This window comes from Meles meles, chromosome 5 (genome assembly GCF_922984935.1).
Source record: "Meles meles chromosome 5, mMelMel3.1 paternal haplotype, whole genome shotgun sequence".
Lineage (NCBI taxonomy): Eukaryota > Metazoa > Chordata > Mammalia > Carnivora > Mustelidae > Meles > Meles meles.
In genome coordinates, this window is record NC_060070.1 from 88,313,966 (window position 1) to 88,341,163 (window position 27,198).

The following is a 27,198-nucleotide window of genomic DNA, read 5'->3' on the forward strand; positions in this document are numbered from 1 at the left end:
TCCATCTCTCGCTATGTCTCTGTCAAATAAGTAAATAAAATCTTAAAAAAAAAAAAAAGAGCAGGATCAATAAGTAGTTTGCATGCTGTTTTTTGCTCTTCCCAGCCACACAAATCTTGGAATAAACTTGGTAATTACATACCATTAATATATCTTTCAAACAAAAATCTGTGGGGATGTGTTAGTCAGTATTCCTTCTAACAGTCTTGCAGAATAAGATCCCAGAATGCTAAGTGCAACCCAAATCCTCTTGTTTCCCACACACACCACACCAGATTAAGGCTTCGAAGGTTATTAGCAAACACAATCACACACTAAAACTGCTCTTTCTTTCCTTTGCTGTCCTCATGTTATTAGATTACATGTCCAATGCCAGTGGTTCCTACGAACTCCACTTATACCCTATCTCCCAGCTGGCTTTGCACTTCCACAGGATCTAACAGTCACTCCACAAGTTGGATAATGTGCAAAGTCTGAGAAATTACAAAACCTATCAGTGCAACTCAGATAAATCTATCTTTTTTATTTCAAGCAAAGAATTAGGTAGAAGGACCACTAATATCTCCTGGCAAAACGATTTCTAAATCCCATAAACATTGTTGATAGGCTGATTATTTGGAAAGTAATTTCTTCCAAAAGGTCTGGAGTATCACAAATTTTAAAAAGTCAAAGTTGTTTGGGATGTACCCTGTATTCTCCAATAGGCATGGTGTACCATAAAACCACTTTCGATTCTGGGCCTGAGATTGTAGGTCTTCTCTCCTAAAATCACCAAATCTTTCTCTCCTCAGCAATGGAACCAAGTAATTAATTAATGACTGATCGATGGTTGCCAGGTGCTGAGAGAACAGAGTTGAATAGGCTGACAGGCTTACCTTTAAATAGTTGTTAGCTGAAAATTTTAAGGTCTTTCCAAATGTTATTTAATTCTTACTATAACCCTAGAAAGTAGGTATCATTGTGCCCATTATACGGGTTAGAAACTGGGTTCACATCAGGTCACTGACTTGTCCAAGGACATACGCCCATCAAGGTGGAGCCAGGAGTGGAATAGGTGGTCACCTCCAAAACCCATGCACTACACCACTGCCTGGCAGGAATGTCCAGTGATGGTGAAGAAACCAAAGAGTGGATATCAACACTGACTGTAAGAACTTACCTGATGGTTCACTCAGGAAAGGAAGGGGAAGAAAGCAAACCACCTGATCAGTGGGACCCTGGACATTCCTAATGTTGGCACAAAGTGTTCTTTTCTCATCCTATCTTTGATAAGATCTGCTCCATCCTGATGATTATCATCCCTTTCCACGTCCCAGGTCAAAATGTGAACAATGGGGTAGATGCTACTAGGCATAAAATTTCAATTTAAAAAAACAAAATGCTTTCTATTAAGTACAATTATTCATCAATGAGCTACTGCATGTCCAAGCATGGCATCTAACACAGAAAACATAAAATAAAAAGACCCACTTAACTACAGTTAAAAAAAATAAAGAAGAAAAAGAAAGAAAAAGTAAAAGAAAATTTGTAAAATTTAAAAATATTTACTAAATATATGACAAGGGCAAAAAGTTATTATCTTTAATGTTCATTCATTCAATTATTATTTACTGATCACCTATTGTATGTGAGGTTCTGTTTCTAGGTATCATGGATGTGAACAAGACCAAGTCCCAGCCCTCATGGAGTCAACAAATCAACCAGACCTACCCTAAGACTCCAAGAGAAAAGCAATTAGAAGACATAAACAAACACAGAAATGCAAATGGTAAATAAATTAAAACAAGATTTTTTTGCCTACCAAATTAGCAGAACTTTCAAATTTTGTGGTGTCGGCAAGGGTGTGGAATATGGACTTGGCCACATACTTATCTGAGAGTGGGTTTCAACCAGCTTCTGAATGGTAAAACCCAAACTGTCCCCAAGTTTAGCCTGAGCACATTTAAAATGCTAAGATGGCAAATGACATACCCAATAAGTCAATAAGGGGTTAGTATCCAAAGTAGATAAAGAACTGATACAACTCAACACTCAAAAAACAAATGACCCAATTAAAAAATGGGCAAAGGATGTGAACAGACATTCCTCCAAAGAAGATGTACAGATGGCCAACAGACACAAGAAAAGATGGTCAACACCCCTTATCATCAGGGAAATGCAAATCAAAACTGTAGATATCAGAATGGCTAAAATCAAAAACACAAAAACAACAACAAGCGTTGGTGAGGAGGTAGAGAAAAGGAACCCTCATGCACTGTTGGTGGGAATGCAAACAGGTATAGCCACTGTGGAAAACAGGTTCCTCAAAAAGTCAAAAATAGAATTACTATATAACCCAATAATTGTAATGTTGGGTATTTACCCCCCAAATACAAAAATACTAATTCAAAGGATATATGCACTAGTATGTTTCTAGCAGCATTATGTACAATAGTCAAATTAGGAAAGCAGCCCAAGTGTCCACTGACTGATGAAGAGATAAAGAAGAGGTAGTACAGAAGTACAATGGAATATTACTCAGCCATAAAAAAGAATGGGATCCTGCCATTTGCATCAACATGGATGGAGCCATAGAGTATAATGCTGAGCTAAATAAGTCAGTCAAAGAAAGACAAATACCGTATGATTTCATTCACATGTGGAATTTAAGAAACAAAACAAATGATCAAAGGGGAAAAAGAGAGACAAACCAAGAAAGAGACTCTTTAATTACAGAGAACAAACTCATGGTTACCAGAGGGGAGAGGGCGGGGTTTTGGGTGATGGGGACTGAGGAGTGCACTTGTCCTGATGAGCACTGGATGATGTATGACAATATCGAATTACTATATTGTACACCTGAAACAAATATAATACTGTATGTTAACTACACTGGAATTAAAATTAAAAATTAAATTTTAAATTAAAATTTTTAGACCTGCAGATTTTGCACTCATTAAGCATTTCTGTTAGCACTTACTGTATGCCAGGCAGTGCTTGAGGTACTGGGGACCCAAAGATGAAGAAAATATAGAAAGATCTGGGCCCTGAAAGAGCTTACTCCAGTCAGGGGGACAAATGAAATTTTTTTTAAGTACAGTTTTGTATATGTTCTAGCAAACAGAAATAAAAGGCTAAAATGTATATTCCCGGGCTCCACCATGGAGATTCTGAATCCATTGATCAGAAATGAGATCCAAGAAAGGTCTCGACTACTACAGGGTATTCTAGTGCAAGTCACCTCAGGCCACACTGGGGCATAGAATGCTCTAGACTATGGGTGGGGCTGAACCAATGGTCCCAGCAATAGGACTTTGCAGGGCTTAACAGTCAAATGCAGAATGTCTTGGTCAATTAGATTTGATTAATTGATGGAGACATTTCAGTGATAAGATAGAAAAGGATTAAGTCACACTTGCTACTGGTGGGCTTTGACACTGGGTTACACACAGTTCAGCTTTGACAATTCATCTCTTTGGCACAGCAAGTCAACCATTTTTAAAAAAACCCACCCTAAGGACATAATCAGGTTTTAGTCAAAACATTAGCAGGATTACAGAAATTATTTAAGAGTTCTGAATAAATAAGAAGAGGATGAAGCTATTCTTAATTACTTTTCCTTAGAATGCTGGCTAGGGGTAGAGAACACTGAGGGAAAGAGTGCTCCACTCTGTGTCCCTCAGATTCAGGCTCTGTTTTGCAAATGTCTTTTGGTTACCATGACAACTTCTGGATGTCTCTGTGTAAATGGGAAATTGGGAACCTCATTTTAAAAAAATGATTAGTGTGTTCTTTTTATCCTGGTAAGCTTGTTCTGTGCTGACAAATTATATTCTGACAGCTAGCTTATAATCTAAAACATACTTTTTTAGAGGCTCAGAATAATAAAGTGTTTCCAGGAATTGATTGATAGTCTTCCTTTATATTTTCATGTATTTGCTTTCAATGAATTCGAGAGACAAACTGAAGCACTGAATACCTGCTATACTTATTAAATAACTCAGAAATATGTCCTCCCTGGAAAAAGTTGATGTATGTCACTTTGATTATTGTACTTGTGAGGTGTAATAAAAGGAAAGAGCAAAAGCTTCTAAATCAGTCAGACTTGAAGATAAACCACGACCCTGTTACTTGCTAGTTAGTTGTGTTACCTTGGGTAAGTAGTCTAACTCTTTGAGCCTCAGTTTCCATCTATAAAATAAGAACCAAAAATAAATATATACATACAGAAAGTGTCCACAGCAATGCCAAGTCTATTGAGCAGGTTCTCAATATAACATGGTGGCTATTACTACCAAAGGAAAAAAAAAAAAAAAGCAAGCAGAGAAACATCTAAAACCCATCAGACTTGGTTTAAAAGAAATTGGGCTTTACCTAGGAAAACAATGAATATATAAAAAAATAAGGCACAACCAGCATCATTAGGATTGAGCTTTGTCAGGCTTTAGCTATATATGATACTGTTATTAGATACTCAGCACCAATAGGAAAACACTGTTGGAATTCTATGAGGTGGTGGAACATGACAGATCCTCTGGCACAAAAAGTTTAAAGTCCTCAAAACTTTAGAAAACAATAGTCTGAAAATATGCCATCAGCTAAAGTTAATGCATAACTTTGAAATATCAAATAGCCAAGCTTTTAAATAATAGAGGTCATGGTGAACCAGGGCCAGGAGCCCTCCCTCTGTAACCCATTCAAGATGAGAGAATGTAATTGTGAGGAGAAGGCCTTGGTTTCTGTAGGGATGAGTCACCTGGAGAGGAAGGTTAGCATCATGGCAGGGACAGGTTTCTCTATTTGTTTTCTAACAGCAGGTACGAATTAACTTTTTCTCTCTTTCATAGTTGGTTGGTGGCCAGGACTCAGTTATATCCTGTATCTCTAGGTTTGCTCTTTATTAAACTGTGTATGGAGAATGAGGATTTTTAGTAGGGAATTCTAAATCTTTTGTCATTATACTCCCTAATTCTGAATCTGCGTTTATTTCTTAAGCTTCAATTATCATGACAAATAAGAGCATGGTGGATGATCACATGGGTAATGAATGTTGAGTCAAAACACTAATGCAAAACATTAAAGCAAAACAAGGTATTTGGACATTAAAAGATACATAAAATTTTCTTTAAATGAAAATAATAATTTCAAGGTTCTTAAATCCATGTTGTATGTGGCACATAAGCTCAACCTATATAAGTTAGTTGACTGGAAAGTATTCATGCAGAACTGGCAAAAAAAAACCCAAAAAACAAAAAAACAGCAAAACCAAGAACCCAGAATAACAGATGTCAGCACCACGCTTTCACTATATGATTTTGGTTTCCATTTATTTATCTTATATCTAAAGCAGTACAATCTGGAGAGTAGAAATGGACAGGAAGAAAAAGTCATTTGTTAGAGATTTTCTCAGACATCTCATCCTCCCTGCTTACTAACCTTACCTACTGCTTGTTATTTAAGACAAGGTAAAACAGGGAACACAGGGAGCATCGTTTAAAAAGGAAAGTGCCAAGAATATAGAATGGGAAAAGGCAGTCTCTCCAACAAATGGTGCTGGGAAAAGTGGATGGCTACATGCAAAAGAATGAAACTGGAGCAGTTTCTTACACCATACACAAAAATAAACTCAAAATGGATTATAGACCTGAATGTGAGACCTTAAACCATAGAAGTCCTAAAAGAAAACATAGGCAGTAATCTCTTGGACACTGCCCTTAGCAACATATTTATGGATATGTCTCCTCAGGCAAGAGAAACAAAAGCAAAAATAAACTATTGGGACTACACCAAAATAAAAAGTTTTTGCACAGTAAAAGAAGCCATCAACAAAACAAAAAGGCAACCTAGTGAATGGGAGAAGATATTTGCAAATGATAAATGTGATAAAAGGTTAATATCCAAAATATATAAAGAATTGATACAGTTCAACACCCAAAAAATAATCTAATTTAAAAATGGGCAGAAAAAAAAGAACATGCTCACTCAGTAATTAACATGCAAAAAAAAAAAATTGTTAGAAGACATGAACAGACATTTCTCCAAAGAAGACATACAGATGGCCAACAGACACATGATGTTCGTCATCATTTACCATCAGGGAAATCCAAATCAAAACTACAATGAGATATCACCCCTCACCTCTCAGAATGGCTGGTATCAAAAAGTCAAGAAATAACAAGTATTGGAAAGGATGTGAAGAAAAGGGAGCCCTTGTGCCCTGTTGGTGGGAATGCATACCGGTGTGGCCACTCCAAAACAATATGGAGGTTCCTTGAAAAACTAAAAATAGAACTCCCATATGATCCAGTGATTCTACTATTGAGTATGTACCCAAAGAACAAAAAAAACACTAATTCAAAAAGATACAAGCATCCCTATGTTTATTGCAGCATTATTTATAATAGCCAGGATATGGAAGCAACTCAAATGTCCACCAGTAGATAAATGGATAAAGAAGATGTGGTCTGTAGAAGCAATGGAATATCACTTAGCCATTAAAAAGAATGAGATCTTGCCACTTGCAATGACATGGATAAACCTAGAGGGCATCATGCTAAGTGAAGTAAGTCAGACAGAAAGATAAGTCCTATGTTCTCTTACTTTTATGTGGAATCTAAAAAACAAAATGAACAAATAAAATTCTTAAATACAAATAGACTTTAATACAAAGAACTCTTAAATACAAAGAACAAACTGGTGAGTTGCCAGAGTGGAAGTAAATGAGGATGGGCAAAATGGGTGAAGGGGATGAAGAGGTATAAACTTCAAGTTATAAAATAAATAAGTCACAGAGATGAAAAGTACAGCATAGCGAATACAGTCAGTAATACTGTAGTAACATTGCATGGTGCCAATGGTGACCACACTCATGGTGGCAAGCATTGAAGAACATACAGACTTGTCAAATCACTATGTTGTATGCCCAACACTAATGTAACATCACACGTTAACTATATTTCAATGAAAAAATAAACAGAAAAGGAAATGCCAGTGATAATAGTAAGCTATTCATTTGGGGAACTGTTCCCACACCACCCCCACACCCATTCCTTTACTTCACTGTCGCTGGGTGAAAGATTTGTGACTATTCATCTTCAGTCAGTAACTGGTGGGGGACAGGGCCTCTGACCAAGCTTAGTCAGTCCTGGCTCCTGTGTGGGGCTTCCAGGTGAAATACAGGCACCCAGTTAGGTCCAAATATGATTAGCAATAAGTAAGTTTTAGTATAAATATATCCCAAATACTGCATTGAGGCATACTTACTACCTTCCATCACAGTATTTGCAAATCTGCCAACAACAGGGGCAAATACATACAGCCCCTTTCATGTTCCATGTATTGTTCTAAATGCCATATAAATATTAATTCCCTAAATACATGAAAATATATGGATATGTAAACATATGCCGATGTTTGGATGATCTGAGGTTAGGAATAATGAATTGTGTATTTTTAAATTTTAAAAATTATGCAAAAATTCCTATGATTAAAACAGTTGAGGAGTTTTCATTGGTTATCTGCAAACCAATTTGCAGAAAATTGAAAATATCGAAGTTGTGAGTCTAGGTTTCAGTCCCTGCTCATTAACTAAGTCAAATGACCTTGGGAAAATTTCAATTCTCTGAATCTAAGATTTCTTATCTGTAACGTGAGATTTGGATGAGATTCTTTTTTTTTTTTTAAAGAAATGTTTCTGATACTCATCCTCCTCAATTTTTTTAAATATTTTATTTATTTGACAGACAGAGATCACAAGTAGGCAGAGAGGCAGGCAGAGAGAGAGGAGGAAGCAGGCTCCCTGCGGAGCAGAGAGCCCGATCTATGTGGGGCTCCATCCCAGGACCCTGGGATCATGACCTGAGCCGAAGGCAGAGGCTTTTAACCCACTGAGCCACCCAGGTGCCCCTGGATGAGATTCTTTTTAAGGTTGTGCTGTTGCTAAAATTCTATTAGATCTTATAATATGCGAAAGCAACTTGCAGAGAAAAGTTTATTACCTCCGCAATCATTCTGTTCGTGTCTCCTAAGAAGAGCAAATTTAGAGCTTCTTCCTCCGTGGCTGCCTGATGGAGAGACAGGTTTTTCAGGTGAATGTTCTGATCAGGGTCCTCCAATATTGTCACTTTCCTAGGGAAATGGGAAGCAACAAAACAAGGGACTTTGAGAATGAAAAGAACTTGAGGTCTTCGTATAGGTTTATTTTTAAAATACTGCAGAGTACTACATCTTGAACTTATAAACTCAAACAATACATAAGACACCATACAGTACTGGATTCACATCAAACACCGACATCCCCTTGATAGTACTATTAAATAGTTTGGGGGCTGAAAAGTATATCATGAGCTCCTTCTGTCTTTGCAATCATCACTAAACCATACATATTGTTGCTCAATTAAAAATGCAAATAAATAACCTTCTACCTATATATCAGGAAACCTGGCCACATTGCTTTTTCTCTGTCATAATTCAGTTTCTTACCTAGATAATGCACTAATTCTTCTTCTTCTAATTTTTCCCTTTTGTTCAATTTCATATCACTTTCAATTTACATAACCTTTCAAACTGGTTAGCTCATCAATTTAAACATGCTGGAAATTGAAGTATCTGTCATCTCCCCAGGAGTTATTACCTTGTCTAGTTTTCTTATCAAGATGAGTTTTAAAATCCTCAAGAAGTTTTATAATAAAGTTTTAGTTTGTCATTATTATTTTCATGTCCATCAAATGTATTTCTTGATCCTTTTTTTCTAAAAAATTTTTTTTATAACATAGCATTTCCCTCCATTACATCTTTATGTCCAAATCTTTAGGTCTGGAATTATGTTCATTACAACAGCCTTCATGGGATGCCAACATCATTTTCTTCCAAAGAGAATCTTAACCCTGTTTCCTGAGTTGGCTTGTCAATACTCTCCTTGGAGTTCTTTTAGGACTTTTGCAACTGAATACAATGTTAACTCCCTATACTCTGCTTCAAAGGCCCATCGATTGAAGCAATAAAATTACTAGAGCGAGTTCCCTTCTGACTCTCGAGTTTCATCTCCTTGATTTTCTTAAGAATTGTTAAGGAAAGAAATCTTATAATTCATTAGTACTGCCAAAAAGTACCTTGGCTTATCTGTACTTGCTTAAGGCATTCAGAATTGATACTAGGTGAAGGCTGGCATCATCTAGCATTACTTCTCCTTTAAAAATATAAATAGCCATGAGAGACTATGGACTCTGAAAAACAACCAGAGGGTTTTGAAGGGGGGGGGTGCGTGTGTGTGTGTGTGTGTGTGTGTGTGTGTGTGTGCGAGGTTGAGGAACCAGGTAGTGGGGGTAATAGGGAGGGCACGTACTGCATGGAGCACTGGGTGTGATGCCAAAACTATGAACACTGTTATGCTGTAAATAAACAAATAAAAAAAAATATAAATAGCCAATGGACTTGTGTCACTTGTCTATAAAATCACATTTAGAATACCTTAAAAATAAAGATTTGCAAATATCATTATTTTTCTTCCTTCTGTTTGGTAAAGAGGTCATCTGGGCTTTCATATGTAGTTTGTGGGTAAGATACTAACTGATGGAAGAAAATGTAGCTCTATCACAGCACATCTGTGACCAATATGTCACTAATAATGTAGTCCTTTGCCAAGTTTTGGACTCCTTTTTGTCTCCTTCAACAATACCAACTAAGATGGAAAAAGATCTCTTCCCTTAATGAAAACAAGTGCATTTTATTTATTTTTCAACAAGATTCATAAGTGAACTTATTAAAAATGCTTAAGAGTTGAAAAATGCTTGGACAACATGAAGGCATTTTTAACTGAAATGGATGAATTGTGGTCTATTTTTAGGAACCCTCTCTGTTCCTTAAACTTTAGATCCACCCTGACTTTCTAAAGTCCTCGAGAAGGTTTAGCTAAATTCAATCACTAGGGACACAGAAGTCGAATTCTTCCTAAATCCATTGTTTCAGGATGCAAGAAATTAAGTAATACTAGAAGGAAGATAAAAACAGGAAACAAGGGAGGAAATGGTACATTCAGAGTTAAAATAGAAGAGAGTTTATTTTCAACACAGAGATAAAAATCAATTCTCCAACTCTGAGGCTAAGTCATCTGTGATACACGTTGAATGACCAAGCCAGAGACGGCACTATCTTGTGCAAGTTCAGAAAAGGGGTGGCTGGGGGAGGAAATGATTCAAAGAAGAGAATGCTCATGCTCTTTGGGCACCCAAAGTATGCCAGGCACCAGCATTGTTTCATTTAATCCAGTTCTCTCATTGTGGCTGCACATCAGAATGACCTGGGGAACCATAAAGCAAATAATAAAAAGCTGATGCTGGGTCCCGTCCTAAGAGATATTGATTTGATGGTTCTGGGGACCTGGTCTGGGGGGGGGAACCTCATGAAAACTCCAAGTGAGTCTACCATATAGTCAAGATTGAAAGCCACTGACTTCATCTTTAATAACCCTAAAAGGTAAATACATGGGGTGGAGATTTCTGGTTTCTCTATCTTTACTTTCCCCCCAGCTCCACCCCATGCCCAAAGGGGAAAATTGCTCATCTTGCGGGCTGCAGGAAGTTACCATTGAACTATACCTACCAACAGGCAAGATCAGTGTGAATTTTAAAAAGCTAGTCTTTTCACAGGAAGTTTCTTATCTACCTCCCTGACTTCCCACACAGTTGATGGGTCAACTAAGTCACCCATCAGCCACAGCAATACCTAATGCTCAACTGGGGGTTATGATCTACTTAAACATCCATACAGTTTTTAACATTACCGAATCAAAAAAACCCAAGAGCTGGTAGGGACTCACCATATTCACCATGTCTCACCATTACTTCACTGAAATAAGAAATGCAGAAAACAAGCAGGTTTGGAATTATGAAAGTGTTCATTTGTTAGGCAGCCTAAATAGACCATTGATTTGGGATTATATTTATATAGAATAGTTAGACGCATAAGGTATAAGTGTGAAAGGTCATCAGAGGCATTTGGCTAAGCTACTTCTTTCTTCTAAATCATTCAGAACCTTTGATCTCCCGTGTGGCTACTTCAGGGCTACTACACTTCTGTATTTACTTCCAGATCCTTGCCTAGCTTTGTCACTTTGATCAAAATACAACCTGCACACACTCCCAATTTATCTGTTCAAACTTTCAGCTGTCATTTGTGAACCACTGCTATGCATCTCTCTGATGCTTTTCTGATATTATATTTCCCTCACAATTGTCTGATTTCTTGCCCATGGAGGTTTTGAAAAGTAAATGAAATTGCAGGTTGGCGTCCAATTTATTTTGGCTTCTTTCATGATTCTCTCTCTACTTAGGGCTCATCTGTGGCCACCCTATAAAAGGCTCTACCTCTGGCATCCTTCTGGAATCTTCTGTGGTGTAACTTTCTCTCTCCAGTCAGGATCTCCCTTGCCAGTTCTCCTCCTCAGATTTTTTCCTGGTTTCTGCCTAATCTCTTGGGCATGAGACTTTGTACTTTCCATCATAGCCCTGCCGGTCTTTACTGAAAATCCCTTTTGCATTAAGCCTGACAGCCAATGTGTCAGCTCCACCCACACTCCTGCCTTTGCTCACAGAAGCCCAGCCTAAGCCATGCCCTGGGTACTAACTCTTGCCTAGGTGGGCTAACCTGGGAGTGAGAATGTTTTAAACTTTGCTGCTAATGGAATGCATTTTCAAAGGTGGGAAAAATAAGAACATTAGCACAAGTTTCTCACCAAGTTGCTTCTCTTTCCTTGGCATTTTTCTTTCCCTCTCTCTCTCACAAATCAATAGCTATTTCCTGAATCCTTAGTCCACCACTCAATTCTGACTATAATTTTCATGGGCTTGAAAGAGGACTTTATTAGAGTTTCTTAAATAAACATCCTAATTCCAAGATGGAAACCCCTCAAATTATTTATTTGATTCTTTTTGAAAGGTCCTGTGAATAGTTTTCCCTAAAAAATGTTTCTAAAATGTTTAGATTTTAAGCAAAAAGTCACTGATAGCCTTAACTTGGACACCTAAGTGGAAAAGTTCAGCTAAGTATACTCGGCCTGCTTAATGATGGGGAAGAAGCAGGCTTTGTGTTTTCTCTGTAAACAGAGAATCTTTTCCATTTGGCTAAGTAGTTGGAATTTGTAGACTCTTTCTAACTGGCTGGAAGACAGAGAAAGAGCAATAGCCAAGCTCTTGTTCTCAATAATGGAAGCCATCAATGAAAGAACCCTCCCCTCCCCACACACTACCTCCACAACATTCCAATACCACCAACTTGCTGAACAGGAACTTTCCAGGAGTTACTGCAATGAATCTGGCTTCTCATTTTCATATTGTAAACATGTGTTGCCATGGTGTTAGTTTTTTCCCCCCTACTTGCAAATGCCCTGTGTGAATGGGCAGGCGATGTCCTACATAAGGACACCATGTCTAAGGGGGTGCAATTCACATCATAAGTTTATATATTTATTATGAAAAAATGTCTGTCAGAGGGCAGTAAGCATCTTCTAACAAAACTAGCATATTACAACAGTTTTCCAACAGATGGCAGGGGTGCCTTTTAATAATTCACATGAAGGTGCTATCCAGAAGAGAAGTAGCCCTCTCTAGTTAATTACCTTGACTCAGAAATATCAGTAGCAGATCAGACTCATGAAAACAGAAGGGTGTCCAGTCAGGTTCTTCTAAATAAATGGGTATGTTGCACATGTTGTAAACACAGTCACACTATTCTTTTTTTTTTTTTTCAATTCTTATTCATTTCTTTTTTCTTTTTCTTTTTTTTTTTGTAGGTTTTTTTTTTTATTTGTTTATTTACAGCATAACAGTGTTCATTGTTTTGGCATCACACCCAGTGCTCCATGCAGTACGTGCCCCCCCTATTACCCACCACCTGGTTCCTCAACCTCCCACCCCCCCCCCCGCCCCCGCCCCTTCAAAACCCTCTGGTTGTTTTTCAGAGTCCATAGTCTCTCATGGTTCATCTGCCCTTCCAGTTTCCCTCAACTCCCTCTCCTCTCCATACTATTCATTTTAATGAAGAAAACACTCTCTCGTTCAGTGGTTTTCAGTCTCTTCCCTCCTCCCCAACACACATTCTCAGAAGCTCTTTAATGGTAAAGATTTGAGAAAAAGGAAGATGCAAATTTTTAGAAGACATGTAAGTGGAACTATCCTTCCTGTACTTAAACAATTTTAAAGGTAGATTTTCTTCAGATTTACTAAAAATTTAAAAGATTTCCTCTTTTTTTAAAATTTTTTTAAAAATATTTTATTTATTTGACAGAGAGAAATCACAACTAGGCAGAGAGGCAGGCAGAGAGAGAGGAGGAAGCAGGCCCCCTGCGGAGCAGAGAGCCGGATGTGGGGCTGGATCCCAGGACCCTGGGATCATGACCTGAGCCAAAGGCAGAGGCTTTAACCCACTGAGCCACCCAGGTGCCCCGATTTCCTCTTTTGTATAAATAATTGAAACGTATCCCTTGAGGATGTTTTCCAAACCTGTACTACATTTTTATATTGGTCTTAACCTAGACAGAAGGGACTAAAAAGAATCGATATTTTTTCTATTTATTGAAAATTCTTTCTAGTAGGTTGAAAAACATTTATTTTCTTTATAGTTTTATCTAATATTGTATCTTTTTACTGATAATGAAGACTATAACCAGTCACATGACATTTTAAAAACTAAGTTATTTAATTTCACCTACTAAAAATACCAGTTTCTCTAGCAAATATTTAAGGAATCAGTTATATCAATTCTCAATAATCTCCTTCAGAAGAAAGAAGCAGATGAACTATTTCCTAACTCATTTTATGAGGTCAGAATTACCTAATACCAAAAATATACAAAGATGTTGAAAGAAAACTATAGACTAATATCGCTCATGAACACATATGCAAAAATCTTCAACAAAATATTAGCAAATCAAATCCAACAAAGTAAAAAAAAGAATTTATGCCATAACCAAGTGAAATTTATCCCAAGTATATGTGGCTGGTTCAACATTCTAAAATCAATTAATGTAATTCATCATCATCAGGCTAAAAAAGAAAAACCATATGATTATATCAATAGGTGCAGGAAAAGTAAGATCTACCATCTATTCATGATAAAAACTCAGTAAACAAGGAATAGAGGGGAACCTTCTCAAGTTAATAAAGACTACTACCAAAAACCTACCATAACATCATAATTAATGGTGAGAAACTCAAAGCATTTCCACTAAGATCAGATACAGGACAAGGGTGTCCCTCTTACCACTGCTTTTCAACATTGTACTGGAAATCCTTGCCAATGCAACAATGCAAGAAAAGGAAATAAAAGGTATACAGATTGGGAAGGAAAACCTAAAACTGTTCCTGTTCACATATGACATAGTCATATATGTAGAATACTGAAAGAATTGACAACACAACTTCTAGAACCAAAGTAATTAGAGCAACATTGCAGGATACAAGGCTAATATACAGAAGTCAATTGTTTTCTTATATACCAGAAATGAACAAGTAAAATGAAATTAAAAACACAGTATTACTTATATTAGCATCCAAAAAATATGAAATACTTAGCTATAAATCAAACAAAATGCCCACAAGATCTATATGAGGAAAACTACAAAACTTTGATGAAAGAAACCAAAGAAGATATATTCCATGTTCATGGATAGGAAGACTCAATACTGTCCAGAAGTCAGTTCTTCCCAACTTGATCTATAGATTTAATGCAATCCCAATAAATTCCTTGTTATTTGTGGATATTGAAAAAGTGATTCTACAGTGTATATGGAGACACAAAGGACCCCCAAATAACAAAAACAATATTAAGGGAGAACAAAGGTGGAGGATCAATATCACTTAACTTCAAGATTTACTATAAAGCTATAGTTATCAAGACAGTGTGGCTTTCATGAAAGCATAGATAAACAGATCGATGGAATGAAATAGATAGCCCAGAAATAGATCCACATGAATACAGTAAGCTCGTTTGGCAAAGCAGCAAAGACAATACAATAGAGCAAAGATAGTCTCTTTAACAAATGGTGCTACAACAATTGGACACCCACATGCAATAAATAAATAAATAAATAAATAAGAAAGAAAGAAAAGAGAAAGACCTGCTATCCAAAATATACAAAGAACTTTGAAAATTCAGCAATAAGCAGACACACAATCCAATTCAAAAATGGTCCAAAGACTTTAACAGATTCCTTACCTAATAAGATATATGGATGGCAAATAAGCATACGAAATGATGATCCAAATCTTATTTCATCAAAGAAATTCAGATTAAAATGAGATATCACTACAAACCTGTTAGAATGGCCCAAATCCAGAACATTACCAACATCAAATGCTGGTACTAGTGAGGAAGTGGAACAATCTCATTCACTGCTAGTATGAATACAAAACAGTACAGCCACTTTGGAAGACAATTTGGCTATTTCTTATAAAACTAAACATGCTCTATTAGATGTTATATTCAACTGATGAATCACTAAACTCTACCTCTGAAACTAATAATACACTATATGTCAATTAATTGAATTTAAATTTAAAAAAATTTTAAATTAAAAAAAAAGTGAGGGAAGAGAGAAAACAAAACAACTAAGCATGCTCTTACCAACTGACTCAGCAATCATGACATCTAATCCAGCAATTATGTTCCTTAATATTTACCCAGAAGGGGTGAAAACTTATATTCATACTAAAATCTGCACATGGATGTTTATAGCAGTTTTATTCATAGTTGTCACAGTTTGTAAGCAACCAAGATGCCCTTCAGTAGGTAAAGGGATAAATTAATTTTGGTACATCCAGACAATGGAATATAATTCTGAAAGGAAATGAGCCAGCAATTCATGAAAACACATGGAGACACCTTCGGTGCATATTACTAAGTGAAAGAACCTAGTCTGAAAAGACTACATACTATATGACATTTTGGAAAAGGAAAAACTATGAAGACAGTAAAAAGATCATTGGTTGCCAGAGGCAAGAGGTAGCAGGGGATGGATAATTAGGCAGAGCACAGAGGATTTTTAGGGCAGTGAAAATACTCTGTATGATATTATCATGATGAATAGTGCCACCATATATTTGTCCAAACTCTCAGAATGTACAATACCAAGAGTATTACAAACATAAAGTAAACTATGGACTTTGGGTGATTTTGATGTGTCCATTTAGGTTCATTCTTGGTAACAAATATATCATTCTGGTGAGTGGTGCAAAAGGATATGCACATATAGGGATGGGAAGTGTATGGGAAATTCCTGCACCTTCTTCTCAATTTTGTTGTAAACCTAAATCTGCTCTAAAAATTAAAGTCTTTAAGAAAAAAAAACTTGGTTTTAACTTTCTAAAAGATTCACATGGTATATGAACAAGTGAAATATTTTGTCAGAAAAAAGAACAAGTCCAAATTCAAAGCTGCAAAATATTCTGAGTGAATGTTGTGATGAATTCTTGTTTGTTATTCATATTAATTTCATTCAGTTGGTAAATATCCTCTCCTAAATAGTGTCATTACTATTTCTAACCTAACTGTATCTACCTGTGTTGCTAAATTATAACATTATTAGACTCGAACTCTCTGATCCATTTGATTTCCCAAAGAAGTTAACCAACACCCTAAGGTTATTCTACTTCCATAGTCTGCCATTTCAGAGATGCTGACACCTGTACATTATTTATTCCCTGTCTGAAAATGAGCAAGGATTAAGTCATCTAAGGTAACTACTTATCATGCTCATGCTTTCAAATGCTAAGAAAACAAAAATCAATGAAAGAACAAGACAGAGAACTGAAAGCTGTTGGCCACTGCTATGGAAATGGAAGACCAAAATGAAAATTATCCATGATAGTCAAAGACAGAATCATACTAGGTACAATTAATGTGTAAGAGAACCAACACTTATGTATGTATTTATTGGTTACTGTAATTCAATTATTTCACTAAGATTTAGTATGCATATGAAACATCTTTTCACTTCTATTTTTTTCCAAAATTAATCCAAATAGGATACACTTTTCGACTGTTAAGAACTTGGTAAGGTCACTTTTCTGTATTATATTTTCTGTATATATTATATTTTCTGTATTATATTAAAGTAACCAGACTTTTCTCATCCCCAAACAATATCACTGTGCAACCGCCAACAAACAAATGGCTCCCAAATCTAATGTACATAACCAAGGCTTCCCCTACACTTATCTATTGTCTACAGGCAATTTGCATAATTTTCCGAAAATGAATATTTTACGCATCAAATACAATGCTTATGCTAGTACCTCTCTCTTACACTAGTATACTTTGCTAATTTCCAGTTATATCCTGCCATATATATCATGTTCCTTCCAGTGTTCTAGGCTCACAAATAACCCATCATTTAATAGAAATGTCTTATTTAACCTAATTCCGTATGGTAATTATAGAGCCATACACTAAAAAACTCATCTTTTTCAGAACTATCAACTTTTTTCCCCAAAGAAAATATTTTTCCTCTCATTTTTCACTAATACATGCTTTCTCATTCAGACTTCATGGTTGCACCATCAAAATTATGTGGTCAAGTTTTCCACATTAGGGGGAATTGTAGCAGCAAATAGATCTAGAGGCCATGGATTTCTAATTTTGGAAAACTATAGCCTTTCCAGCAGGAAAATAGCTTTATACACCTCTAAGATTATGTCATTGCATTTGACAAGTTCTGTGTTTATTTACTTTTATTTATTTTCATTAAAACATAAGGTTTATTTTTGTCCAACTATAAAAGTAATACATGCTTCTTGTGAAAAAGTTTGAAAATTTTAAAAGGTTGAAAGAATTAAAAAAAAAAAAAAAAACAGAATCCTACCACAGGGACAATGATAATGCATTGATATATTTCCTTAAAGTGATTATCTTAGGCTAAATATTTAGCAGATTTGTGGTAAAAATATAAATGCATGCATGTTATTATATCCTTTAGTATTAATAATACAATTTCTTCTATTTTTTAGGATGCAGGCGCAGGGAAGGAAATAAGGGATGTACATGGATTTTTCCCCCCAGATAACAAATTGTGACTCACAGTGCGGGCTGCCTTTATGGAATCTGTCCTCCCCTTCTGTGTAACTGTTAAGCTCTGATTTTTGTTCAGGTTATTATTTAAAAATACTAGACTTTCCCAGACTCCTTTGCAACTAACTACAACTGGCCATGTAATATAATTCTGGTCAGGGACAAGTAAGTGAAAGTCAGAGGACAGAGCTTCTGGAGAAAACTGTTAAAAGGACAGGCTCAGCTAGCACATGCCTGCTTCCTTATTTTTTCTTCCAGGAATGTGGATATGCTGCTGAAGGTAGGGTAGTCATTCTATAGGAGGACTAAAGCCACCTGCTAAGCATGGCTCCAGCAGAATGATAAAAGAAAGCCCCAGCAGCATCCTGGAACTTCCATAGCAGCCCTGCTCCCATCTCTAGAATCCTTACTGTGTGTGCAGGGTTGCAGCAGGGCAAGGGCAGGAGTCATGGGTGGGGGTGGACAGACTATTTGGTTAAGCCACTATAAATTGGGCTGCTGTTATAAGCAGTTGTTAGTTAATTCATTAAAAAAGGTGTTCAATCCAATGTCTGAATAACTCTCCTCTTTATCCACATTAAATAGTAACATGCTATAGGATCTAATTCTGGTTTATCTGTTCTCTCTTCATCTGTCCAATTCTGAAGTGGTACAACACAATTTCATTATTAGAGTTTTACCTAATTTGAATATATGGCATCTCTGGTCCACTCTTTTTTTTTTTTTTCCCCCAAAGATTTTATTTATTTATTTGACAGAGAGAGAGATCACAAGTAGGCAGAGAGGCAGGCAGAGAGAGAGGAGGAAGCAGGCCCCCTGCGGAGCAGAGAGCCCGATGTGGGGCTCGATCCCAGGACCCTGAGATGTGGGGCTCGATCCCAGGACCCTGAGATCATGACCTGAGCCGAAGGCAGCGGCTTAATCCACTGAGCCACCCAGGCACCCCTCTGGTCCGCTCTTATTTCTCCAGTCTGTTTCAGACATTTCTCTGCTCATCTTGGTTGTTTTTCCTTTCAGATAAACTCTGGACTCCTGTTTGTTTTTTTTAAGTCTTTAAGATTTGGCTTGGAACTTCACTGAAACTCTAAAAACGGGAAGAGCTGACCTCTTCAAGGTATTCACACTTCTCATTCAGAACCAGATTAACAGCTCTCCATTTACCTTCAAAATCTTCTTTTATTTCTCACCAAAAAAATGCACTACCTGTACTGTCTTCACAAAGACCCTGAACGTTTTACCTCTTTTTGCTATTGTAAAAGGGATCTATTTTTGCCATTACTTCTTCTAATTGGGTTATTCCTAGGGCTTCCTTCTTGGATTGAGTCACACATGTACTAAAAGATAATAGGTGGCTAGCCAGCCTGAGCAGCATTAGTCTGATCTCTGGCTCACAATAACTTCAGCTTTGTATCTTATAGTCTTCAGCTGTCTTAGAACTCAATATGAAAACACAAGGTCAATTACAGTTAGTTAAACAGTACATAAGCTAACTGGCATGGAAGTTTCAGAGCTGCAAGATTAATGTGCTACCTGCGACACTCCTCACCTGGTGCAGATGAGCCCTCCAGCTGTCTATAGATCCTCTTCCCCTCACTCTAGATTTCATTGGAAAGGCTTTCCCCCATGCATCCTCTCTCTAGACTGGCTCAGCACTGCCCCCACCTCTACAGCACTGCCAGCTCTCAGCTCAGTTAGAACTCTGGTCTTGGCATATGCCAGTAAAATAAGAAGATCATTGAAGGTGTGGGCTATGACAGGAGATCATTGATTGATGTAGCTTCATTCATGAGACTACTGCAGCTATAAGTCATTTTAATGTCTTTTTTGCATGTACACACATTATTAGCTGCACAGTTGAGAGCGGTTGCCTTTTGCAGAAGTTTCTTGTGGTGTTTCATGTGGATGCTGCATATTCCAAATAAATGGTAAGTTCATTGAGGATAAACATACAGTATGAATTCTTTGTAATGCCCCAGAAGAGCTGAGATTCCTGCAGTATAATAATTGCCTGGTATATATGATGCTGACACTCACAAACGGTTGTACTCATTTTTTCCGTATTATTGAGCTGTACTAGTCAGGTGGGTTTCCAAACACTATGTATTCTTCTAAATGACAGAATAAAGTGACCAAGCAAACCTAAATTATTCAACATTCTTTTAGGTAATCTTATGGTCTTGCTTTTATACTCAAAATTTAAAACAGATTGAAAAATTACATTGTATAAGACTAAACCAAATGATTCATAGAGCAATTATGAAGAGTAAGTGGACAAAAAGTCAAAGAAAAACAAATCCACATTAACACATAGTTTTAAAAGTGCATTTCAACTCTTAATCTTAGAAAAAGAAACTGTATGCAATTGCTTATATGTAACATATGAGAAAGATGGAATAGATTGACGTGACAGTGTTTTCCCTGTCGTTAATTAATCTCAAGTGACTAACAACCCTAAATATCACAGATATATTTTTACATTCCAGATGTATGAGTGAAAATGCTACATCTGTTTCTTCCCATCCCTCTACACATCACATATGAGGCAACTGTTAGCGAAAGCTAACACCTCTTTTAGGGACTAAATGGTGATGCCCCACAAAAACTTGTATGTTGAAGACCTAATCCTTAATGTGATGGTATTTAGATGTGGGACTTTCGGTAGGTAATGAAGTTTTGGATAAGGTCACAGGATGGGGTCTGTGCCTTTATGAAAATAGGAAGAGAGACCAGAGCATGCACTGTCTCTCTCTCTACCATGTAAGGACAAAGCAAGAAGGCAGCTATCTATAAGCTAGGAAGACAGGTCTCACCAGGAACCAAATATGCCAGTTCCTTGATATTAGACTTCCCAGTTTCCAGAACTGTAAGAAACTAAGTGTCTGTTGTTTAAGCCACCCAGTCTATGCTATATTGTTCCGGTAGCTAAGCTGACAAAAACAGTCTCCTATATGAGACATTTCCGATGTTGAGAATGATCTCTTCCAACTGGCCATTCAGAGTAGGGGTTATTACGCTAGTAAGACAGGCTTTGGGAAAAAGTGTCATTCTGGGGATGGAGCAGTTCTCTATTCCCTGTTATGGTCATTGCCAATGTTCCGTTTCTCCAAGAAACAGTCCCTGGTCAATCCATGAAGGACATAAAGTGTAAGTGACCATCACTAGTCACTGGTCACTTGCTCAGATCATCCTATAAGATAGCAGCCCTGCTTCTCAAGAGGTTGCCTCCCGGCTATATCAGTAATTGACTCAGTTGAAGACTGGAGTTAGTTTTAACTTTAAGATCTGTATGTATAGGCCCAGGAACCTCCAGAAGTGTTCAATGGGACCAGAAAAATAACACAAATGAAAAATATAATGAAGTAGGTAGGAATAAAAACTGAGGACCCATGCTTCAGCTAAAGGCACTAAATTCAAAAATTTTAAACATAAAATGTGTAGGCCAAAAAAGTAGATTTGCTGCCCATCCAAGGGGAGTCCTGAGCACAAGTGGGAATACTGACTTGCAAAAGGACAGAGTTTCCTGAGGCTAGAGAAAAGTAGGTGAGTGGAACATATTTGGCAGCTTCTGAGGTAAGGATACAAGGGGCTTGGAAGAGAAACAGGTCAGATAGTTCATGACAACAGAGACAGACATTTGATACAAATATTGTGGGCAACAGGAACAGGAAAAAAAGTACTGGGTACATGAAGGTATTGCTTAGCAGACTGAGGGCCTTGCTGAGCTTGGAGACCATAATGTGGCAGAGTTTTTCTCTAGCCTTCTCTGAACCCCCATGTAGAAATCACTATCTTCCCATGTACCCTTAAAGAACCCAGGGCAACTTATCACTTACTATATAAGCCTGAAATGATCAATTTGTGAGTCTTTTCTACCAGACTAAGTTCCCTTAGAGGTAAAAGAACAGGTACTCTCCAAGCCTGTGTGTCTAACCTGTTGGTTAACCAACAGGTTAGACACACAACAGACAGAGCTGAAGAGGACTCAAAGCTTTGGCTCACACAAGAGGTTCCACAGGCCTGCAGAAGCCCAGAAACCACAGCTCAGAGCTCAGATGGAATGCCAGGACACAACATGGATCTCCCAGGCAAGAGCACCAGCACCTCCAGCTCTGATGTCTGACAGACGGAGATTGATATCCTGGTCCATTCTTGGCAGACATGGAATCTTAGGGAAATATCACCCTACCTGTGTGAACCCCAATTTAGTCATCCATAAAACAGAGATGAGGATACCTACTTCCTCAAATGAGATACTGTATTTAAAGTCCCTAGCACAGGGACTAGCACACAATAGGTACCCATCTCCTTCTTCGGAGACATTTTTCTGGTATCTCTAAAAAGAACTTTCCCTAGGTGGATGAGGGAAGGGATGACTATAAACCACCTTCATTAGAATCACCTGGGATGCTTATTCATACATATCTGAACTTTCTGGAGGTAGGGGCCAGGAATCTGCATTTTTAACAACACTCCACACGATTCTCATACATAGTTGTAGTCTCATACATGGTTAAATGTCAAGCCACTGGATTACGTATTCTAGTTATGTCTCTCTTTTTTACTCCCATTGCCACGTAAATGGTCCTGATCACTTCCCACAATACTCTGGAGTCTCTCTGACTCCCATCCATCTCGTTCCAGCCCTACATGCTACTGATTGGGTTATCTTCCTAAAAGGCAATTCTAACCTGCTATACTCTTGGATAAAAAAATCTCTGAGGGCTACACCTTCCTACCAAATCCATGGATTCCTGCCATTCCAGTCTTGATGGTTTCACCTACTCCCTTACTGGAGTCCAGTCAAACAGGTCTATTACCTATGACAGAACAAGCTTTATGCTTTTCCCCATCTTTGCGTCCACATGAATGCCACATTCCACTGCTCCAAGTCCTACCCCTTCCCTCAAGGACTATATCATGTACCACCTTCTCTGTGAATCTTTTTCTGATCACTTGACCTAATGAGATTTCTTTCTCCTTTAAGCCCTAGTCATTCTTTGTGCCTCTCTTATGATGGTTTTCATATTCCACTTTATGCTATTTTGTACGAGGTGTACCTACTCTGCTGTGAGCACCAGGAAAGGAAAGACTATGTCTCTGGGCCTAGCACGAAGTGTGGAATCAAGCTGGATCTCAATAAATGTTGAATAAATGAATGATTCTACATGACCAGACTTTAAGCCGTGAGGACAGACACTGTGCATTAATCTTTTCTATAACTCATGCAACATTCAACAGTGTTTTCATATCCATTGGGTATTAGAAATGTGATGAATTAAACTTAACATTCATCAACTTTTTTTTTCTTTGATGACAAATTATTTTACAATACAGCCAAGATTTCAATACTGGATGCTGGGGCTTACTGACTTTTTTCTAACAGTAATAACCATGACCGTCTTTGAAACCTTAAATCTATTATGTATCCTTATTTAGGAATACTAAAATTACACTAAAGTAAGGTGACTATTTTCCTTATGGTTAAGACCAGTAGTTATACTATTTTACTTCATAAGACATACTTAGATTCTAACTATATTCCCTTTATAGCATATGACATAAGGACTTTCAAAAATAGATGTTTTATTTTCATTTATATTACTAAATACAGAACACATTAAATACACACATGCCTCTATATAAATATATAGACACTTTTTAAAATTAAACTTTGTATTTTGTGATCATTGCAGATTTACATGCATCTGTAAGATATAATGTACCCATTACCCAATTCTTCCCAATGTTAACATCTTGTAAAATTATATTAAAATATCACAACCAGGACACTGGCATTGATACAATCCACTGATCTTATTCAGATGTCCCAGTTTCACCAGTACTTTTGTGTGTGTGTGTGTGTGTGTGTGTGTGTGTGTCTGTGTGTGTGTAGTTCTATGGAATTTAATCATGTGAGTTTTGTGTATTCACAGCCATAGTTTAGATACAGAATAGTTTGTTACCACAAGCATCTCTCACTGGCCTTGTATAACCACTCCCACCTCCCTCTCTAACTTCTGTCAACCATTCAGCTGCTATCTACTTCTATAATTTTGCCATTTAAAAAATACTCCATAAATAAAATCACACAGCACATAACTTTTTGGGATTGGCTTTTTCACTCAGCACAGTTCCCTGGAGAGTCCCCCACACTGTAAAATGGATCAAGAATTCATTCCTTTTTGCTGTTGTTATTTTATTAACGAAAGGTCCATGGCTTCCATTAGGGCTCTCTTGGTGGTGTACATTCTGTGAGTTTGGACGAATGCATAATATCATGCAACCGCCATCATACTATCATGTATACTAGCTTGTCTGCCCAAAAGGCCCCTGTGCTTCACTTATTCATCCCCGACCTGCCCTCTCCCCAGCTACTAGCAACCCCTGTATCTTTACTGTATCTATACTTCTGCTTTTTTCACAATGTCTTATAGTTGGCATCATACAGCATGTAGACTTTTCATGTCTTTTTGTGGCTTGATAGCTCACTGATTTTTATTGCCAAATAATATTCCACTGCATGAATGTCCTACAGTGGGACATGTTGGTTGCTTCCAGTTCTTGGCAATTATGAATAAGGCTGCTATATCCACTCATGGGCAGCTTTCTGTGCTGATCTAAGTTTTCATTTCATTTGGTTAAATACCCAGGATCATAACTGCTGGGTCATATCCTAAGAACTATTTTATTTTTTAAGAAACTGGAAATTGACTTCCAAGGTACCTGTACTATACTGCATGAGTGAGAGTTCCAGTAGCTCTACATTCTTTCCAGCATTTGGTATTGCTAATTTTTTAGATTTCTGCCATTCTAGTAGGTGCATAGTAGTTTTTTTTTTTTTTTTAAGATTTTATTTATTTATTTATTTGACAGACAGAGATCACAAGTAGGCAGAGAGGCAGGCAGAGAGAGGAGGAAGCAGGCTCCCTGCTGAGCAGAGAGCCCGATGCGGGGCTCGATCCCAGGACCCTGAGATCATGACCTGAGCCGAAGGCAGCAGCTTAATCCACTGAGCCACCCAGGTGCCCCCATAGTAGTTTTAATTAGTGATTCCCAAAGACAGATGATGTTGAGCATCTCCTCACATGCTTATCCTCACATGCTTATCTACCATCTGTATGTCTTCTTTGTTGAGGTGTCTGTTCAGATCTTTTTCTCATTTCTTCATTGGATTTTTAGTTTTCTTATTTTTAAGTTTGAAGAGTTCTTTGTATATTTTATATAAAAGTCCTTTATCAGACATGTGTCTGGTAATATTTTCTCTGTCTCTGGCTTATCTTTTTATTTTCTTGACAGTGTCTTTCAGAGAACAGACGTTTTTAATTTTAATGAAATGCAAGTCATCTATTTTTTTTTCTTTCACAGATCATGCTTTTGGTGTTGTATCTAAAAACTCCTTGCTAAATAGTTCTTAGGATATGACCCAGCAGACTAGAGCAATGACTAGAGCAATATTTTCAAAAGCAATTGACTTTAGTCTGGTACCCTAACATCATACATACAAAGTCTGCAGGCAGTCTATAGGTAAATGCTTCAGTAACAGGAGAGAGTTGGAGCTCAAATTAGGATGTAAAAGAACAAGAAGCAGAAAGGCAGAGTGCTCATGAGAACAGCATCCAGCAGATGATCTGGGGGAAGCGGTGTTGCTGCTCAGGGGTAAGAAACCTGCTACAGATGGCTATTATTATGCAACATCAAAATGATCTTGGATTTGATTGCACAAGAATGTGGAAATGATCATATGTGTATATTGTCATTGTCCCTCAAATGGATGGCTGCAGGAGAGAACCAAAGTCAACAGACATTTTACCTACTGTTTTTTGGGGATCGTATTCAGAGTGTTTGGGACATTCCAGCTTGTGACAATGAAAGCAATCAACCAGAAGGATAGTATTGCAGAGTTAGAGCTCGTCCCAGTTCAAGTGTGTGTGAAACCAGATTAACTGGACATACTCTTAATGCAATCCAGGTATAGCAAAAGTCACCTTCCATTATGAAGAATTACTTGATAATCTTAGTAAAATGCAAACCTAAAATCCCAGAAAGCCAGCAGACTCAATACCAGCCAAATCTCATAATCCCACACCATAAGACTGCAATTCTCGAGTTATTTTGGAATTTTATAGTACTGAATATATTTGAAGTAAATAGGCTACACTCCTGGGATATGGGAATCTTCTTTCATAATGAGAATCTTCTCATTTTTATTTTAATGAGGACTGTTGTCATGTAATTATATCCCAAAATGCAAGATAAGAACATCTTTCTGTCCACTTTTGTATGCCTGTGGGAGAGGGTGATAGTTCACTGAAAATATGTTTTGTAACTGAGGTCACTTCTGACTTGAGTCAGTGAACTCATTCTCCAACAGGAGGACAAGGCTACCAAGGAAGGAGCAGTAGTTTAAGACAGAAAGCTAGTGACATCTACAGAGACAATCTGATCTACATTGAGAGCCATTACTGTCAGGCATGCCAGGAAACACAGAGACATACAGTGAATTAAAGCATTGTCCTTGCTCTCAAGAGGCTGAAGGCTCTTTCTAGGAGAAAAATATAAAATATCTGCACTACTTCTTATTCTTTTTGTGAGAGGGAAAAGAGTCACCAAATAAGTTCTATCCTGTGAAGTTACCAATCTTTGAACTGTAGACATTGGAAGTTGGAAAGTTGTTAAATATTATATAACTCAATGGCCACATTTTATAGATAAACCTAGAAAAGTGAAATAAATGTATCTAAGATTGCAGGTTTGGGACTAGAACCCAAATTTCCTGACTTGTAATCAAGTATTCTTGACTCTATGACACTGCCTCTCTTAAATTCAATGACTCTTCTCACTCCTGCTTCTCATGGTCAGGCTGTGTCTCGTTATATTAGACTCTGATTCATAGAACTTAGGCTGTTTCCCCTTTCATGCTCATCTTCAAAAAGTCTACTTCACAGCTCCAATTTGACAAATAATTTTTTAAAGTATTAAGAACTGGGGTGCCTGGCTGGCTCAGTCTTTAAGTGTCTGCCTTCGGCTCAGGTCATGGTCTCAGGGTCCTGGGATCAAGCTCCATGTCAGGCTCCCTGCTCAACAATAAGCCTGCTTTGCACTCTCCCCTCCCCCTGCTTATATTCCCTCTCTCACTATGTCTCTCTCTGTTAAATAAAT

The 27,198-nt window shown here is 37.4% G+C and overlaps 1 protein-coding gene across 2 annotated transcripts in view; it reads right to left on the reverse strand.

Annotated features, from left to right (window-relative positions):
• Nucleotides 1-27,198, reverse strand: part of KIF6 (kinesin family member 6) — a 444,670-nt gene that overhangs the window by 318,325 nt on the left and 99,147 nt on the right. For both annotated transcript variants that reach the window (XM_046006623.1, XM_046006622.1), the window contains one exon: nt 7,977-8,106. In XM_046006623.1, the coding sequence (XP_045862579.1) occupies nt 7,977-8,106 (130 nt within the window). The remainder of the gene's footprint in view (nt 1-7,976; nt 8,107-27,198) is intronic.